At 47.4% G+C, this 16,658-nt stretch overlaps 1 protein-coding gene across 8 annotated transcripts in view; it reads left to right on the plus strand.

Annotated features, from left to right (window-relative positions):
• The first annotated feature begins 1,285 nt into the window (after positions 1–1,285).
• Positions 1,286–16,658, plus strand: part of LOC139277433 (receptor-type tyrosine-protein phosphatase mu-like) — a 1,220,924-nt gene continuing 1,205,551 nt past the window's right edge. For all 8 annotated transcript variants that reach the window (XM_070895883.1, XM_070895900.1, XM_070895892.1 and 5 more), the window contains exon 1: positions 1,286–1,529. In XM_070895883.1, coding sequence (XP_070751984.1) covers positions 1,457–1,529 — 73 coding nt within the window. In that variant the 5' untranslated portion in view covers positions 1,286–1,456. The remainder of the gene's footprint in view (positions 1,530–16,658) is intronic.

A 16,658-nucleotide genomic window follows, 5' to 3' on the forward strand; every position in this document is an offset into this window, starting at 1 on the left:
GAAGGATTGGCAATCCTAGTTTGTTGGAAGGAATTGTATCCCTTTCAGTTACAAATGGGAGAATGTATTCCGGGTTTCTGTCCCTGCTGACCCAGACTTTAATAACTAGCTAGGCTGTCTTGAAGCAATGGTCACTTTGTTTATTGCTCGCTGTTTGTTATTAATAACTATCGGTTTATTATATACATTGCAAGTGACAGTGAATGGAAACAGTTGCCTGGGTGATTCAAAAAAAAAGTCCAGCTGGCTGGCGAGGCTCACAGATAAACGAGATACGGCGCAGACTTCACTCAGAGGAGAGGTCCGAGCTGCCACAACATGAATGTCTGTTTCCTCTCCTCTGGGCGCGGATATAATGCCTCTCCACAAAGCCTCGCTCGCTCCAGAACCAAACCGCCCCAGATGCAAGAACTGGCACTTCCAAAAGTTAAGACTCGGACACAAAAAAAAGAGAAAACACTTTTAAAACGAAAGAAAATAAACACTGAACCGTCCATTGAAAATAATTCCCGCTCTCCACACGTTATTATTTGAGAATCGGATCTGTTGCCTAAGTGTAGTGTTTAAGCGAGTGCTTTATCTTCACCGCGGATATACAAATAGCCATGTAACCCCCTTGTGTAAACAGACGTCTGCTGCCGAGAAGGGTATATTATACTTTGGTTTGAGGGTGTGTAATTTTAGTCTGGTGTCTCTGCTGAAAGTGACTGCTGCCTTGGGGTTGGCCCCCAAGATTACCCCAAACAAAAATCCTCACAAGGGCATCACTAATACGGGAGAGAAACATGCGGTCCGATCGAAGCAAAAAAAAAAGCCAAAATAAGCAACACGCTGCCAACAAAAGCAAGGGGAAGCTGTCTAACTTGAAATGCACGATGTTCTCAATGTCTAGGGGACATCAAAGCCCTACCGGCTGGGCTGTAGCTGCAGGGGCCGCTCTGGGCTGTTTTGGTCTCCAGTCCAGACTGTTGCAGACACTTTCAGTCCTCTCTCTCTCTCTCTCTCCTTCCACCCTCCCTCTCTCCTCTCCAGCCCGCTGCAAGCTCCGCTGCCAGATCTCCTCTGCTCCCAGTCGCGATCCAGCCTGTTTGTGTTTCTGGGGGGCGGCGCTGGATGAGTTGGAGAGAGCCGCGCGTCCACGAGACTACGCGCGTCCCCCCTAACACATGAGACACAGGAGCGCGCTTCACTGGGACACGGGAGCGCGCACCCCTCCACACCACCCCCCCCCCCCCCCGCCAACCCGACGTCAGCTCTTTCCTGCCCAGTCTGTCAGAGCCAAGTCACCAGAAGTAGTGGAAAAAGCTCCACGCGGGAGGAATTTAACTTGGAAAATAAGAAGAGGGGGGCAGAAAAACAACAGAGCCCAAGTGCCCGAGGACCAGGCAAGCCTGGGACCCCCGCGGACTGGGAGCTGCTCTCCAACCGTTTTCGCGGCACAGCAACGCCGACAGGGATGAAGCGGTTTCTAAGTTACGTTTTGGTGGCACTGAGTGTTTTCCTGAGAGTCAAAGGACAGACGTTTGCAGGTAAGAGGGACCTCAATGTGTGTAAAGTGATTTCAACCAGCCAGCTAGCCTTGGGAACCCCCCGGGTCCTGAAATCAGACCTATCACTCTTCACCCTGAACCCCCACTTCTGGGACCCAGTCCTGGGATCCCCTATCCCTAGGACCCCTATTCCTGGGCCCCCCCATCCCTGGGACCCTCAAGACCTGAGACCCCCCTATCCTTAGGACAACTTAACTCTGAGACCCCCAATACCTGAGACCCCCCCTATCTCTGGGAGCCTCTATCTCTGAGACCCCCTATCCCTGGGACCCTCTATCTCTGGGATCCCCTATCCCTGGGATCCCCTATCCCTGGGACCCTCTATCTCTAGAACCCTCTATCCCTGGGGCCCTCTATCTCTGGGACCCCCCTGTCTCTGAAACCCCCATTCCCTGGGACCCCCTATCTCTGAGACCCCCTATCACTGGGAACCTCTATCTGAGACCCCCTATCCCTGGGACCCCCTATCTTTGAAACCCTCTACTCCTGGGACCCTATCCCTGGGACCCTATCTCTGAAACCCCCAATCTCTGAGACCCCCTATCTCTGACACCCCCTATCCCTGGGACTCTATCTCTGAGACCCTCTATCTCTGGGACCCTATTTCTGAGACCCCCTCTCTCTGGGACCCTATCTCTGAGACTCCCTTATCTCTGGGACCCTATTTCTGAGACCCCCTCTCTCTGGGACCCTATTTCTGAGACCCAGTATCTCTGGGACCCTATCTCTGAGACCCCCTATCTCTGGCACCTTATCTCCGAGACCCCCTATCTCTGGGACCCTATCTCTGAGACCCCCTATCTCTGGCACCCTATCTCTGCGATCCTCTATTTCTGGGACCCCCTATCCCTGGGACCCCCTACTGCTGGGACCCCCTATCTCTGAGACCTCCTATCTCTGACCCCCTATCCCTGGGACCCCCTATCCCTGGGACCCTATCTCTGACCCCCTATCTCTGGACCGTAACTCTGAGACCCTCTATCTCTGCGTTCCTATATCTGTGACCCCCATCTGACCCTCTATCCCTGGGACCCCATATCTCTGGAACCCTATCTCTGGGACCCCCTATCTCTTGGCCCCCTATCCCCGGGACCCTCTATCTCTGAGACCCCCTTTCCCTGGGACCCTATCTCTGAGACCCTGTCCTGGGACCCTCAGCCCTGAACCTTCCGACCAGGCAGCTTCAGTTCTGGATACCACCCTCTCCGCCACGCCGTCCCCACCAGTCCGGTGAACTCCTGCCCTGGGAGCCCCATTTCTGAGATCCCTCAAGCCTGAATCTCCAGTCCTTGGGACTTCAGATCTGAACCCCAGCCATAACACCCTGATCTCTGAACCCCGCTCTATATTTCAGGAAACTTCAGTCCTGGAACCCCACCCCCAATCTCCTGTCCTTTTCTAAGAGCCGTGGCACCCTTCACTCTGGACCCTTGATATTTTGATTTGTGTTTTAATTGTCACTTGTATTTATTTCTGGTGAGGGTAATTTTGGTTTTGCATTGGGGATGTTTCCTCCCGCTTGTGTAAAGTGGCGATCTGAGCCGAGCCGGGGGCGGCTTGTTCCGGCACTGTTTACGACTGTTGAGTGACTGGGAGGAACCTTTCCGAACTTGTGACTGTTGCTGGGCTCAGACTGAGCGCCGCATTCACCAGCTCGCTGCCTGCCAGCCTGCAGTTGAGGACTTTCCAGTTAGCACTGCAGCGAAGTTTTCCGCTTGGCTGGTGAAAGGCTTTCAGCGGCTTCACAAAGTTGTAAAGTGTACAACTCCCTTTCATAAACAATGCAAATGCAGCTTCTGATAGCTGGGCGACCGGTGGCCGCAGAGCCGTGTCCTGTCAGCCCGAGTCGCTGTGGGATGCGCAAGGGTTGGGGCTTTACAAAACATAACCGGAAACTTTCCCCAGCCCCTGAGCAGAGATCCAGTCCAGCAGGCTCGGGCGACTCGGCCGCTTCCTGAGTGTTTATGGCTGACTGGAATGAAGTACAGAACTCCAGGAGAAACTGGGGTTCTGAAACTCCAGGAAGGGTTGGAGATCTGGGATTTTGGGAAAGTACTGAACATTTTTTTGGGGGGAGGGCGGAAATGACAGAAACACTTGATGAATTTGTGGAAATAGCTTAAGGATGGCACTGGTGGAGATATGGGGGTACACTTGACTCAACATGTCGGTAAGACCAATAATAAGTGAGCTGCAAGCTACCCTCAAAGTATGTAATAGCTTGCCAGATTACATATTGAGCAATGCATCCGGTTCATTAGACACAAGGGAAATATTTAAACACTAGAGATCTTCAAAAAAAGAGAGATGTTGAACCCCAGAGCGAGAGGGCAGAGTTATAAGGAGAAACTTGGGTTGAAAGGAGGCGATTGAGAGGTGAGATAGTGAACGGCACGGAATCCAAAAACATACTTCAAACTAAACCGTGAGAATAGGGCAAGAGGACGCGAAAGAAACATTGAGAAATGAGGTTGGGAAATTCTTCACACACCCTCATTGCAAGGGTTGAGGACCAGGGCAGTGGGGATCAAAACCGTGGAATTATTTCACAGATGGTCCGAGATCAGACATGTCGGTCTTTCACAGACGTTACGCTAGACCCAATGGTCCATCTCATCTGTATCCCTCTTGTGGTCTTAAAACACTGAGGATCCGGAAGACCTGGACAGGTGGAGATTCGAAACTTAGGTAAAACCTGCAACTCTTAGAAATAGCAGTGATCCCAAAACTGGGAAAGACTGGGATCTAAAACTCCAGGATAGATTGGGGATTTGAAATTTTGGGAGAGACTACAGATCACTTCCAGCCGAACCTTAAGAAAGGATTCAATGTTTAACTTGAAGAAAAAGTGGCAAAAGAAAAAAAATCAGAGATCGTTTTAAATAGAAGAATTAAAGGTGGGCGCGGCTCGCTCGGTTTCGGGAGAATAGAGGGTTCACTGAGTTGAGCTGCTGGAGACTTGTAGCTAAAACCCCCGAGACATCCCGGTGGGTGGACCACAGAAAGAGCTGAGACTGTGTATGCCTTCCATGCCGAATCTGACCATTTCACTGGCGGCAGTTTTCTGGGCTGTTGGAATGAGGAGCCGGTGGATGAGGAGCGGTTGGATCAGGCGCTGTGCTGCTCCTGGGCTCAGGGAGTCTCTGACACACGGTGTATCTAACACAAGGGAATAGCGGCAAACATTCCTTCACCGAACATCACTTTCCACAGGCGCAACCGGTGAAAGTGTCAAAAGCTGTTATTTTGATGCACGGCTTCTGAATAATGACTTTACAAAACGGCAATGTCATGTCCCAGAGCTGAAAATTGTGAATTAAACTGGGGGAATTTAGCGTCTAGTTTGCTCTTCAGTAATATTCTGCTGTTTTAGTTATGTGTGTGCTGAAGTCTGCAAACAACAGTGTTCCATAATTTTTTTTTAAACCCCAGAAAATGCTGGAAATACTCAACAGGTCAGGCAACACATGCAGAGAGAGAAACAGCGTTAAACTTTCAGGTCGATGACCCTTTATCAGAACTGGAAAAAGTTAGAGATATAACAGTTTTTAAGCAAGTGCAGGGGGGCAGAGAAAGGGTGGGGAGGGGGATAGGGTGAAAGGCAGGAGAGATTAAATGACGAAAGGTATGATAGTACAAAGCAAAGTGTTTAATAATGCAATATCTCACCCCCGCCCCACTGTAAATTAGTTCAACAGGACGAGTGTTAAGGATCAGATCAGAGAACGATTACCAACAGAGAGACTGACAGAAATAAGACACATCAGTAGCTCAGGAAATCCCAATACAGTTATTTCATTTCATTCTAGTCCGAAAAAGTGTGACAAATATTCTTTTAACTATCTTGAGGAGAATTTGATGATCTCATTCTGACACACTAAAATGCAGGAAACTTCACAGCGATCAGACACAGAACTCCGCGCCGGTTCGAATCTGCTCAGTCAGAATGAGCTGCGGGATTATCGCTGCTGTATAGAATTCCGGGCCAGTGCAGCAAAATCAAGCGCGCCAATTCCAGCAATTTGCTAGCCATGGTCAAAAGCTGTATTTGATTCATCCCGAGTAAGGCTGCAGCTCACTGCTACTGTTTTGAGACTGGGAGCTGTCACAGTTGGCAAAGCCGGGCGTACACTGCAAATTACCACCCACATTCTGGCTGCCACGAAATAGTTCTGTGCAGACATACTGCACTGACATGCATGTTCCGAGCTCGGCTTCCGGTGACTAGCTTTTTTCCTCAATGGTAAGAGAATGCAGGTGGCAGCACCTGTTTCCTTATAACATTAAACAGTCTGAAAACGATACTGAGCAAGTGCTCAATAGATGCAAAAGCCTGGGCACGTTTTAAGGCCACTTTTTAAGCCCACACCAAATTGAAATTTATATTCCACCCAAGCAGCATGCGATGGAATCCTGGAGGGAGTCAAATGCTGCATATCTTTCGTGTGCTGGGGAGCCAGATTGAGAACAGACTGTTGAGTTAAACAGCCATGCATACCTGACTCAAAAGTGGCCAGTGTGATCGAATTATCCCGTGAAGTGAATGGGAACTGAAGTCTGGGACAAAATGTTGTACTTCCCCTTCGTACTTCCCCACTGCGTCTGAAGGCCGCTGGGTTCAAGTCCCACTTCAGGGGCTTGAGCACAAAAATCTAGGCTGACACTCCAGTGCAGTACTGAGGGAGTGCTGCACTGTCTGAGGTGCTGTCTTTCAGATGAGACATTAAACCGAAATCCCCTCAGGTGGGTGTAAAAGATCCCACTCATTATTTTGAAGAAGAGCAGGGAGGTTATCCCTGGTGTCCTGGCCAATATTTATCTCTCAATCAACATCACTGAAACACATTATCTGGTCGTTATCACATTGCTGTTTGTGGGAGCTTGCTGTGCATAAATTAGCTGCCACATTTCCTATATTACACTGCACTGCACTTCTTGGTTGTAAAGCGCTTTGGGATGTCCGGTGATTGTGAAAGATGCTATATGAATGCAATTCTTTTTTTGTTTAGGGGGGGGTGGTTAAATATAGAAACATAGAAAATAGGAGCAGTAGTAGGTCATTCGGCCCTTCAAGTTTGCACTGCCATTCAATATGATCATGGCTGATCTATCTTAACACCATATTCCCACTTTTTCCTCATATCCCTTGATGCCTTTTGTTTCTAGAAATCTATCCATCTCCCTCTTAAATATATTCAGTGACTTGGCCTCCACAGCCTTCTGTGGTAGAGAATTCCACAGGTTCACCACCCTCTGAGTGAAGAAATTTCTCCTCATCTCGGTCCTGGGGTTTCTTTGGGCCAACGCGTCCACTCCTACAAAAAACAACTGTGGAATGTTTAACTACGTTAAAGGCACTATATAAATGCAAGATGTTGTGCTGTTGAGTGCCACAATGGAAGGGCCACAAATAAGAGAGGAGGAAGGAATGCAGCCATAGAAGGCCACGCGAGATGGGGCGGGGGGGGGGGGGGGGGCGCAATGTACCAGATTTGTCATCACAAAGTATGTAGTTGGTGTTGTTGACAGGGCAGGTGGAATATCTCCCTAAATACCTTGTGACCCCGTCCCCCCCAACCACTTCTGTCAAAAGCCTCCGTAGACGTGGCTTTGGTCTCTCACCCCCCCTACCATGTCAGTATTGCTGAGAGGACAAGAGACCTCTTTATGTTGCCTTGATCCCTTTGACCGGCTGCTGATGGGACCGAGTGTTACCCAGGATGTATTATCCTGTACAATTTCCCCTCATTCCTGCAGGATACAGCATGAGTGTCCAACTAACACATTTTAGATTCGGAAATGATTGGATTGCGGGTGGTTGGGATTAATAAAGCTAAAATGGAGAGGTAGTGGTGCTCAGTGTCATCGAGCTGCTAGCTACATTTACATTTGATTTGTGCCAGTTATAAAGTACAGGCGTCTCTAAAAAGTTCTAAGCTCTCAACTGGATAATTTTAAAGGAGGAGGAAAGCTCAGTGAAGACTGGACGAACAAGTGTGAAAACAGTGTGAACACACACTGTCAATAGTGGTATGTAGTGGGCCTAATCCAAGAGGATCCCATTAAGAACATAACATAAGGAATAGGAGCAGAAGTAGGCCATTCGGCCCCTCAAGCCTGCTCCGCCATTCAACGAGATCATGGCTGATACTCTCCCTCAACTCCATCTGCCCACACAGTCCCCATCTCCCTTGATTCCCTTAATATCCAAAAATCTATTGATCTCCATCTTGAATATACTCAAAGACTGAGCTTCCACAGCCCTCTGGGTTACAGAATTCCAAAGATCCACAACCCTCTGAGTGAAGACATTTCTCCTCATCTCAGTCCTAAATGGCCAACCCCTTATTCTAAGACTATGACCCCTGGTAGCAGACTCCCCAGTCAGAGGAAATAGCCTCCCTGCATCTACCCTGTCAAGCCCTGTAAGAATTTTGTATGTTTCAATGAGATCACCTCTTATTCTTCTAAACACGAGAGAATATTAGTCTGGTCTACTCAATGTCTTCCTCATAGGACAATCCCCCCATCCCAGGAATCAGTCTGGTGAACCTTCATTGCACTACCTCTATGGCAAGTATATCCTTCCTTAGGTAAGGAGACCAAAACTGTACACAATATGCCAGGTGTGGTCTCACCAGGTTCCTATATAATTGCAGTAAGATGTCTTTACTCTTATACTCAAAGCCTCTTGTAATAAAGGCTAACAAAGGGACCTAGGAGTGCAGGTCCACAGTTCCCTGAAGGTAGCAGGCCACGTAGATAAGGTGGTTAAGAAGGCATACGGAATGCTTGCCTTTATTAGTCGAGGCATGGAATACAAGAGCATGGGGGTAATACTTGAACAGTATAAAACACTGGTTAGGCCGCAGCTGGAGTACTGTGTGCAGTTCTGGTCACCACATTACAGGAAAGATGTGATTGCATTGGAAAGGATGCAGAGGAGATTTACAAGAATGTTGCCAGGACTGAGAATATTGACTATGAGGAAAGATTGGAGATGCTGGGTTTGTTTTCTTTGGAATAGAGGAGGCTGAGGGGAGACCTGATTGAGGTGTATAAAATGATGAGGGGCCTGGATAGAGTGGATAGGAAGGACCTGTTTCCTTTGGCAGAGGGGTCAACAAACAGGCGACATAGATTTAAAGTAAGTGGGGGGAGATTTAGAGGAGATTATGAGGGGAAATTTCTTCACCCAGAGGGTAGTGGGGGTCTGGAACTCACTGCTTGAAAGGGTGATAGAGGCAGAAACCCTCATCACATTTAAAAAATACTTGAATGTGCACTTAAAATGCCGTAACCTACAGGGCTACAGACCAAGAACTGTAAAATGGGATTAGGCTGGATAGCTCTTGGTCGACCGGCACGGACATGATGGGCCAAAGGCCTCCTTCCGTGCTGTAAATTTCTATATTTCTATGATTCTATGATACCATTTGCTCTCTGAGTTGCTTCCTGTGCCTACATGGCAACTTTCAATCAGCAGCGTTGTTTCGTGTCAGCAGAGTGCTCCCAAATGACCATTATTTTATTCAACAAATGGAAACTAACAAGGACCCACAGAGAAGCCATTAAAGTGTTTTAACTTTTTGCATAAAAAAGGCAAGATATAGAAACTTAGAACATAGGAGCAAGAGTAGGCCATTCGGTCCTTCGAGCCTGCACCGCCATTCAATATGATCATGGCTGATCCTCTATCTCAACACCATATTCCCGCTTTCTCCCCATACCTCTTGATGCCTTTTGTGTCTAGAAATCTATCTATCTCCTTCTTAAATATATTCAGTGACTTGGCCTCCACAGCCTTCTGTGGTAGAGAATTCCACAGGTTCACCATCCTCTGAGTGAAGACATTTCACAACGGAGAGAGCTATAAGTAAGGGGAAGGATGGTATAGGAAATAGCATTTTCCCACATAACTGCCCTTGACTGCTTGTCTTGTGGCTTTAATTTTTTAAGTGACAGCGAGAGACTGATTGCCAGGAAGACTTCAGTCTGTTGGAAAACAGCTTCATACTTGCTTCTCCATAATAGATACCATTGCCATGATGTCACCAAATTAACTGATGGAATTCAGTGACAGACCACGACATAACAGATTAGTATTAAAAAAATTATGAGATAAATAGCTATCATTTTTGAAAGCCTAACAATAAGGGGGATAGTTATGTAGAAAAGCATCTGTTTTGTGCTCTTCTTACCTTCCTCTTTAGCATTCACAGTCGACTCTCCTTCTCCTTTAAGGCATTAACAAATAAAGCAGAAAGAAACTGTCGCATTGGTACATGCAATGCAGCGTATGTCTCAACAATCACAGGGTAGTTAAGAGCTTACACTTGGTACGCTGGATGGATTGGCTTTTAGTATAAGTAAATGTTCAATGTCTACACATGGTTTTTGTGTAACACACGCTGTTGGAAAATTGCTCAACAGATCTGAAAGCATTTTACTGTCCGTCTACCTCTTTCTACTATTATCTTACAGGCCAGGATAGGATTCCAACAGCAATTAGCTCTTTTCGCCCATGTATTTCATTCCCATTAAATCGCAAACACCTATTTGAGGCAGTTGAGCATTATTTAAAACTGAGCTCCCATTGAGAAGGAGCATATTGATCAGCAGGGCAGTTTATGGCTTCAGTTCAAGCACAAGAGGCCCAACCAGCCATTCCCCCCCAATCCTTCCACCACAATAAACCCTGTCGCAGACAGTAACCTAAAATGCACTACTGCACTGGGATCAGCTAGTCCCTTTTTTTGTATCTTTCATTATGTCCGACTTCCTTTCATGATACAATGTCAATCAGTGTTGGTCAGGGCTTTGCATTGTTTTACAGAGCTCAAACTTTGAGTCAGCAGCTGAGTGCTTTCCTGTTTTTTGGCACAGTGCTATATGCTTCTATTCCCCAGGCAGTTCAAACCCTTTGAGTACCGAAATACTCTTTCAGTCTTTCTAAATCCTCTTGTCCTTCTTCCAACTTAACCGCTGCTAAGTTACAAGATTTGAATGATGCTACATAGTGGAATTAAAACAACGAATGTACCAGAAACAGAAAGTTATTATTTTATAGTATTCATGGAATAAATCAGGATGGGGTCATCTTTTCAAAAATGTCTTAGCTTTGGAGGAATTTAATACTGCAGCTCTCAAAAGATTCAAAGGCGTTTTGGCATCTGCCAGAGCCTCTTTGCAAGACAGTTTGCCAGGACTGTAAACAATGATGTGTGACCAGTGAAACCATGTCAGTGTGTTGCCAGTCACATCTGCCAGTAATTATTTCAAAAATTATATCGAGCAAAGTTCAGTTGGAAATGAGAAGAGAAGAGTTTTCCTGTGACTCAGTTGGGAAACACACTTTCCACACACACACAGTCACACGGATCATGGGTAACTCAGTTTGGATCGCTGGCCTGTGTTGAACTAGCTAATCTTAGCTGGGAAGCTATAATAGGCCTCAACATTGCTGGGCTATGGACGCGGGGGGAGGGGGGCGGGGGGGGGGGTGCGGAGGACTCAGCCAGGTTTCTGCTCTTGATCACGATTCAGTGATCGCTGCCAGAAAATGCACAGACATGGATGTTAGGGTTAGGCTCAGCTGTGATGCTCCACTTAGATGAATAACTTGCCAATAATCACTATCTTGGCTCACCCAGGAGGAATGGCCACTTGGCTGAGAAACCAGAGGACTGTTTAAACTATACACCGGCAACAATTCAGGGGAGGAGAAGGCTAAGGGATGAAACTGGCACAAAAAGATTAAAAGAAAGAAAGAAAGACTTGGATTTATATAGCGCCTTTCACGACCACGGACATAAGAACATAAGAAATAGGAGCAGGAGTAGGCCATTTGACCTCGCAAGCCTGCTCCGCCATTTAATAAGATCATGGTTGATCTGATCATGGACTCACTCCACTTCCCCATCCACTCCCCATAACCCTTTGCTCCCATTTCGCTCAAAAATCTATCCATCTCCGACTTAAATATATTCAATGACCCAGCCTCCACAGCACTCTGGGGCAGAGATTTCCACAGATTTGCAACCCTCTTAGAGAAGAAATTCCTCCACATCTCAGTTTTAAATTGGCGGCCCCTTATTCTGAGACTATGTCCCCTAGTTTTAGTTTCCCCTATGTGGAAATATCCTCTCTGCATCCACCTTGTCGAACCCCCTCATTATCTTATATGTTTCGATAAGATCACCTCTCATTCTTCTGAACTCCAATGAGTGTAGACCCAACCTACTCAACCTATCTTCATAAGTCAACCCCCTCATCTCTGGAATCAACCTAGTGAACATTCTCTGAACAGCTTCCAATGCAAGTATATCCTTCCTTAAATATGGAGAGCAAAACTGCACGCTGTACTCTCGGTGTGGCCTCACCAATACCCTGTACAGTTGTAGCAGGACTTCTCTGCTTTTATACTGTATCCCCCTGGCAATAAAGGCCAACATTCCATTTGCCTTCCTGATTACTTGCTGTACCTGCACACTAACCTTTGGTGGTTCATGCACACGGACCTCTTAAAGTGTTTTACGGCACATGAAGTACTTTTGGAGTGGAGTCACTGTTGTAATGTGGGAAACACGGCAGCCAATTTGCGCACAAGCAAACTCCCACAAACAGCAATGTGATAATGACCAGATAATCTGTTTTTGTTATGTTGATTGAGTGATAAATATTGGCCAAGACACCAGGGATAACTCCTTCTTCGAGCTGATTCTGGGCAGACCATGCGCAGTGCACAATGCATCCAGTCCTCTCCTAAAATGGCATACATAGGACCCCGATTTGCATTTGAAATGGGTCTACCGCTTGACTCAGGCAGACGCTCTGGCCACCCATTGCTAGGTCTGGGGTAAGATTGCGACGGCCACAGCAATGACAGGAACGGGCAGTAAGACACCATGGGCTGGATTTTCGGGTGCTTGACGCCTCAGTTAGCGGCTGCGGGTGGGGGGGGCGTTAATGGGAGCGTAAGAGTTTAGTGACCGGGAGTGCAGCTCTAAGCGCCCTGACCGAAAATTCATTAGTGGCTGACCGGGGGCACAAACCAGTAGCGCCTGGCTGCTGACAATCAGTGCGATCCTGATGTCAGTCCTGGTGCAACGCCCACGCTTGCGCCCCGGTCAGTAACTTCGGTACGGCCGCCTCATTTAGTAGCCCCCAATAACAATGTCTGGAAAAACAGTTGGTACAGGCTTGCAGAGTCGTTAACTGGCGGCTACTTAAAGGGATGAGGAAGCGCTTCCCTCGGAGGTCACAGTCAGTGCAACGTTTACACAGAGCACGGTGCATGAGCCTCCGAGTTTGTAGCAGCACACGGACATAATAGTACAGCTTGAAAGCAAGTGTTTTTGTAAACTTTAATGGGCGCATTACTATGCCACGCCTTTAAGAATCGCCTTTTCCTGGGATCTGATTCGGAGTTCCGCGCATGCGCAATGGGCCCGCAATATGTACCGACCAAACTTTCGTTATCGCCCCCCCTCAGCTCTGGTGTGCAACGGCCGATTTATCATCCCTGTCAGCTCTTCAACCATTCAGCTAGAATCATTGAATCATCAGGGAACAAAATATATTAATAAATATTTCTTGTTTTGAAAATGTTATCCTGAAGAATCATAGATTTTGCCATTTCTTAATGGCCACAAAATAGTCTATTTCACCATACTAATCATAGAATCATAGAACGGTTACAGCACAGAAGGAGGCCATTCAGCCCGTCAAGCCCGTGCTGTCTCTCTGCAAGAGAACTTCAGCTCGTCCCACTCACCCGCGCTTTCCCCGTAGCCCTGCAATTTTTTTTCCTTCTGACAGGCAAGGCTGCATGCCAGGAGCACAAAGTCAGGAAATTATCATTTGTTTTTGCTTCTTTTTGTTTATCCTTGTTTCTCTAATTCTTTCGCATCTTCTCCTAAAGATGCTGATTCGCTCTGGTCTGTGGTTTTCCAAAGGCAGGAGCAGCTCTCTGATAATTTGTCCCAGTGATCCTTGTTCACATGTGAGCCTAAATATTTACAGGCTCACCAACAGCCACTGATGTGCACTTTCCAGCAGGGCTCAGAGGATAGCAATCAGGAACAGAAACTCGAGATGGTGCTTCCCCTCCCTAGTCCGGAGGCAATGGACTCAATTGCAGTGGGCAATCCCACCCGGCTGAAATCATCTACCTCTGTGCAGACTGGAACCTTCCTGGTCACGGCTCAAATCCACAATGGACTGTGCATAATTTGGGCTCAATTTTCCCTGGTCATTTGCACCATTTTTTCACGGGTGGCATTTTTTTGGAGTATTTTTTTTCCAAGTTTCCCCCTGTGATCTGCGCCGGTGTAACTGACTTAGGTACGATTTTTCTTGGCCAGCTTTTTTTTAACGTCATAAGGGGGCGTTCCCTCATGTCTGCGCCACTTTAAATTTTTTTTCACAGTTTTGCCAACAATTTTTCCTTCTAGGTTGGCATATCTGGCCACTCTTGTAAAACCTTCTAGGCACTTAAGAAAACCAGTGCACATTGACAAATCAGTGCTGAAAGACACCATTTTTTTTAAATCGAAGATTTTGGAGGGAGTCAAGAACACTGTCAAAATCAATAATAAAGTTCACCTTTTTTTTACCTGTCAATGTAGTAAATGTAAATTTGTTGGGTTTCAGAAGTTTTCTCATTTTTTTAATCACTCACACGCTACCATCGAATGTCTTGAAGAAGGGCTGGAGGATTGTAGCTTTGGCCGGCAGAATTGGCCTCGCGCCCGAACACAGGGGCTCGGGGCTCAGCTAGAAAACAAGCTGTGGGGGAGGGGGGAGGAGAGTGAGAAAGAGCAAGGTGCCGATCGAAAGGCTTCTGAAGACTGCAATGAGTAGGGGTGGCAGCGGGGGGGGGGGGGGGGAGGGGGGATGCGGGGTGGGATTGGGAGAGAGAAGCGGAGAAGTCACAAGACTGCAATTAGTTAAGGGGGTGGGAGTGAAGGGAGGAGGAGTCATAAGACCTTGGGTATGGTCCATCCATACAGACCTTGAAAAGAGAGAACTAACGAACCTGTCCTGCCTGCCTGCTTTCCTGCCGCTTTGAGCTTCTTTCAAAGGTTACATTTAAGGATGAGGGCAATACTGACAATGCCATACCTTGTGCGAGCCTTCTGCATCATGGTGCTGCGTAGGAGACAATTGATTCGACGTCATCGTATCAGGAAAATCAGAGCCTGTAGGGTGCTGGACAGGAGGCCTTACCCACCTCACGTATATTGAAACAGGCATTCGTACCTCCGCCCAATTGATGCAGACTGTGTCAGAGGTGTGTTTCCGCAAAGAAGTTGTAACTGAGATCTGTGAGTTGGTCAAAGCAGACCTGCAACCTAGAAGCATCAGGAGGACTGCTTTGTCAGTTGAAGTGAAGGTTACAGCTGCACTTTCATTCTATTCCTCCGGATCCTTCCAAGCTACAACTGGGGATGTGTGCGCCATCTTTCAACATGCAATACATGTCTGCATTCGCCAGGTGATGGCTGCACTGTATGCGTGGAAGAATGACTTCATAAAGTTCCCATGACCGCCCAAGCAATTTATGACAGGGCTGTGGGCTTCTCCAGGATTGCTGGCTTCCCAAAGGTACAGGGCTGCATTGATTGTACCCACATTGCCTTGCGAGCACCTTTGGAGGATTCCGAGATGTACAGGAACAGAAAAGGCTTCCACTCCATTAATGTACAGCTTGTGTGTGATGACATGCATCATATCATGTCAGTCGATGAATGATACCCTGGGAGCGCCCATGATGCATTCATCCTATGCGACAACATTATATCTGCCATGTTTCAGCAGCAGCAGCCAGAAGGGCAGAGCTGGCTACTGGGAGACAAAGGGTATGGCCTCGCCACCTGGCTCATGATGCCCCTACGTGTAACACGGACGGAAGCTGACCGGGCATAAAACATGTCACACATTGCAATGCGCAGCATCATAGAGAGGACCATTGGCATCTTGAAACAGCGTTTCTGATGCCTGGACCATTCCGGAGGCTACTTGCTGTACTCCCCTGAGATTGTCGGTCAGTTCACTGTTGTTTGTTGCAAGTTGCATAACTTAGCCATTATGAGGCAGCAGCACCTGTAGTGGAAGACCCACCTGCGGTGGGAGTGGCTGATGATAATGACGTGAAAGATGCAGATGACGAGCAGGAGGAGGAGGAATCCATGCAAGTGCCTGAGACCGGAGCACGACAGCGGAGGAGGGCAGGCCATCGTGCCCCTTTAACGATTGCTCGAGCCTTGCACCAGCAGCTCATCGTGAATGCTTTACTGATGCCTGAGGGCTCAGCGACAACTATTACACATGGACCGTGTTTACTGTTTGGAGCTGTTCTGTAATGTTGTGTTGTGTTGATGGAACATGATTCAATTTTAATGTAAAATATATTTTATTTAAAAGTTTAACAAACAGTTCTTTGTACTTAACTTAACTTTAATAACATTATTCTTGTGTCAAACTTTACTTTAAGATCACTCTTTAAGATCATTTAAAACTTTAAGATCACTTACAAACTTTAAATTTGTAAATTTACCCTGGGTGTGCCTTGCTGCACCGCATCACTGGGACCTGCAACCTCGGAAGGTGGGGCCCTGGGTGTGCCTCACTGCACCACACCACTGGGACCCGCAACCTCAAACCATTACTCGAGGAAGGGGCTGTCACCTCCATGAGCGGCACCTCCTCCAAAGTCAGTACAACAGTGGGAGCTTCATCCAGCTCCATCTCCTCCCCCTCACCCCCATGTTCTTGGTCTGGAGGGTTGGATTGGAAGGTGTTCTCCTCTTCAGTCTCGTCTGCATCTGAATCTTCTGCCCCGTCAGGGATGGCCTCAAGTTCTGCAAAATATAACAGAATAGTCAAATGGTTAGCAGCAGAGAAGGGGACAGGGTGGGTGTCATGAGTAGGCTCACACATTGCAGGCCAGGCAGCAGGCTGATTTGAAGGACCATGATGAATTTGTAGCACTTGCCCTCTCCCCGAGTGTGGGCCCAGCTTGTGCAGCACTGATTGCTTTTTTCCAGGCAGGACCCATCACAGCAACGACCCTCTCTTCTAAGGGTTTCAGTGGGTGTAGATTTG

Source organism: Pristiophorus japonicus, chromosome 1 (genome assembly GCF_044704955.1).
Source record: "Pristiophorus japonicus isolate sPriJap1 chromosome 1, sPriJap1.hap1, whole genome shotgun sequence".
Taxonomy (NCBI): Eukaryota; Metazoa; Chordata; class Chondrichthyes; family Pristiophoridae; genus Pristiophorus; species Pristiophorus japonicus.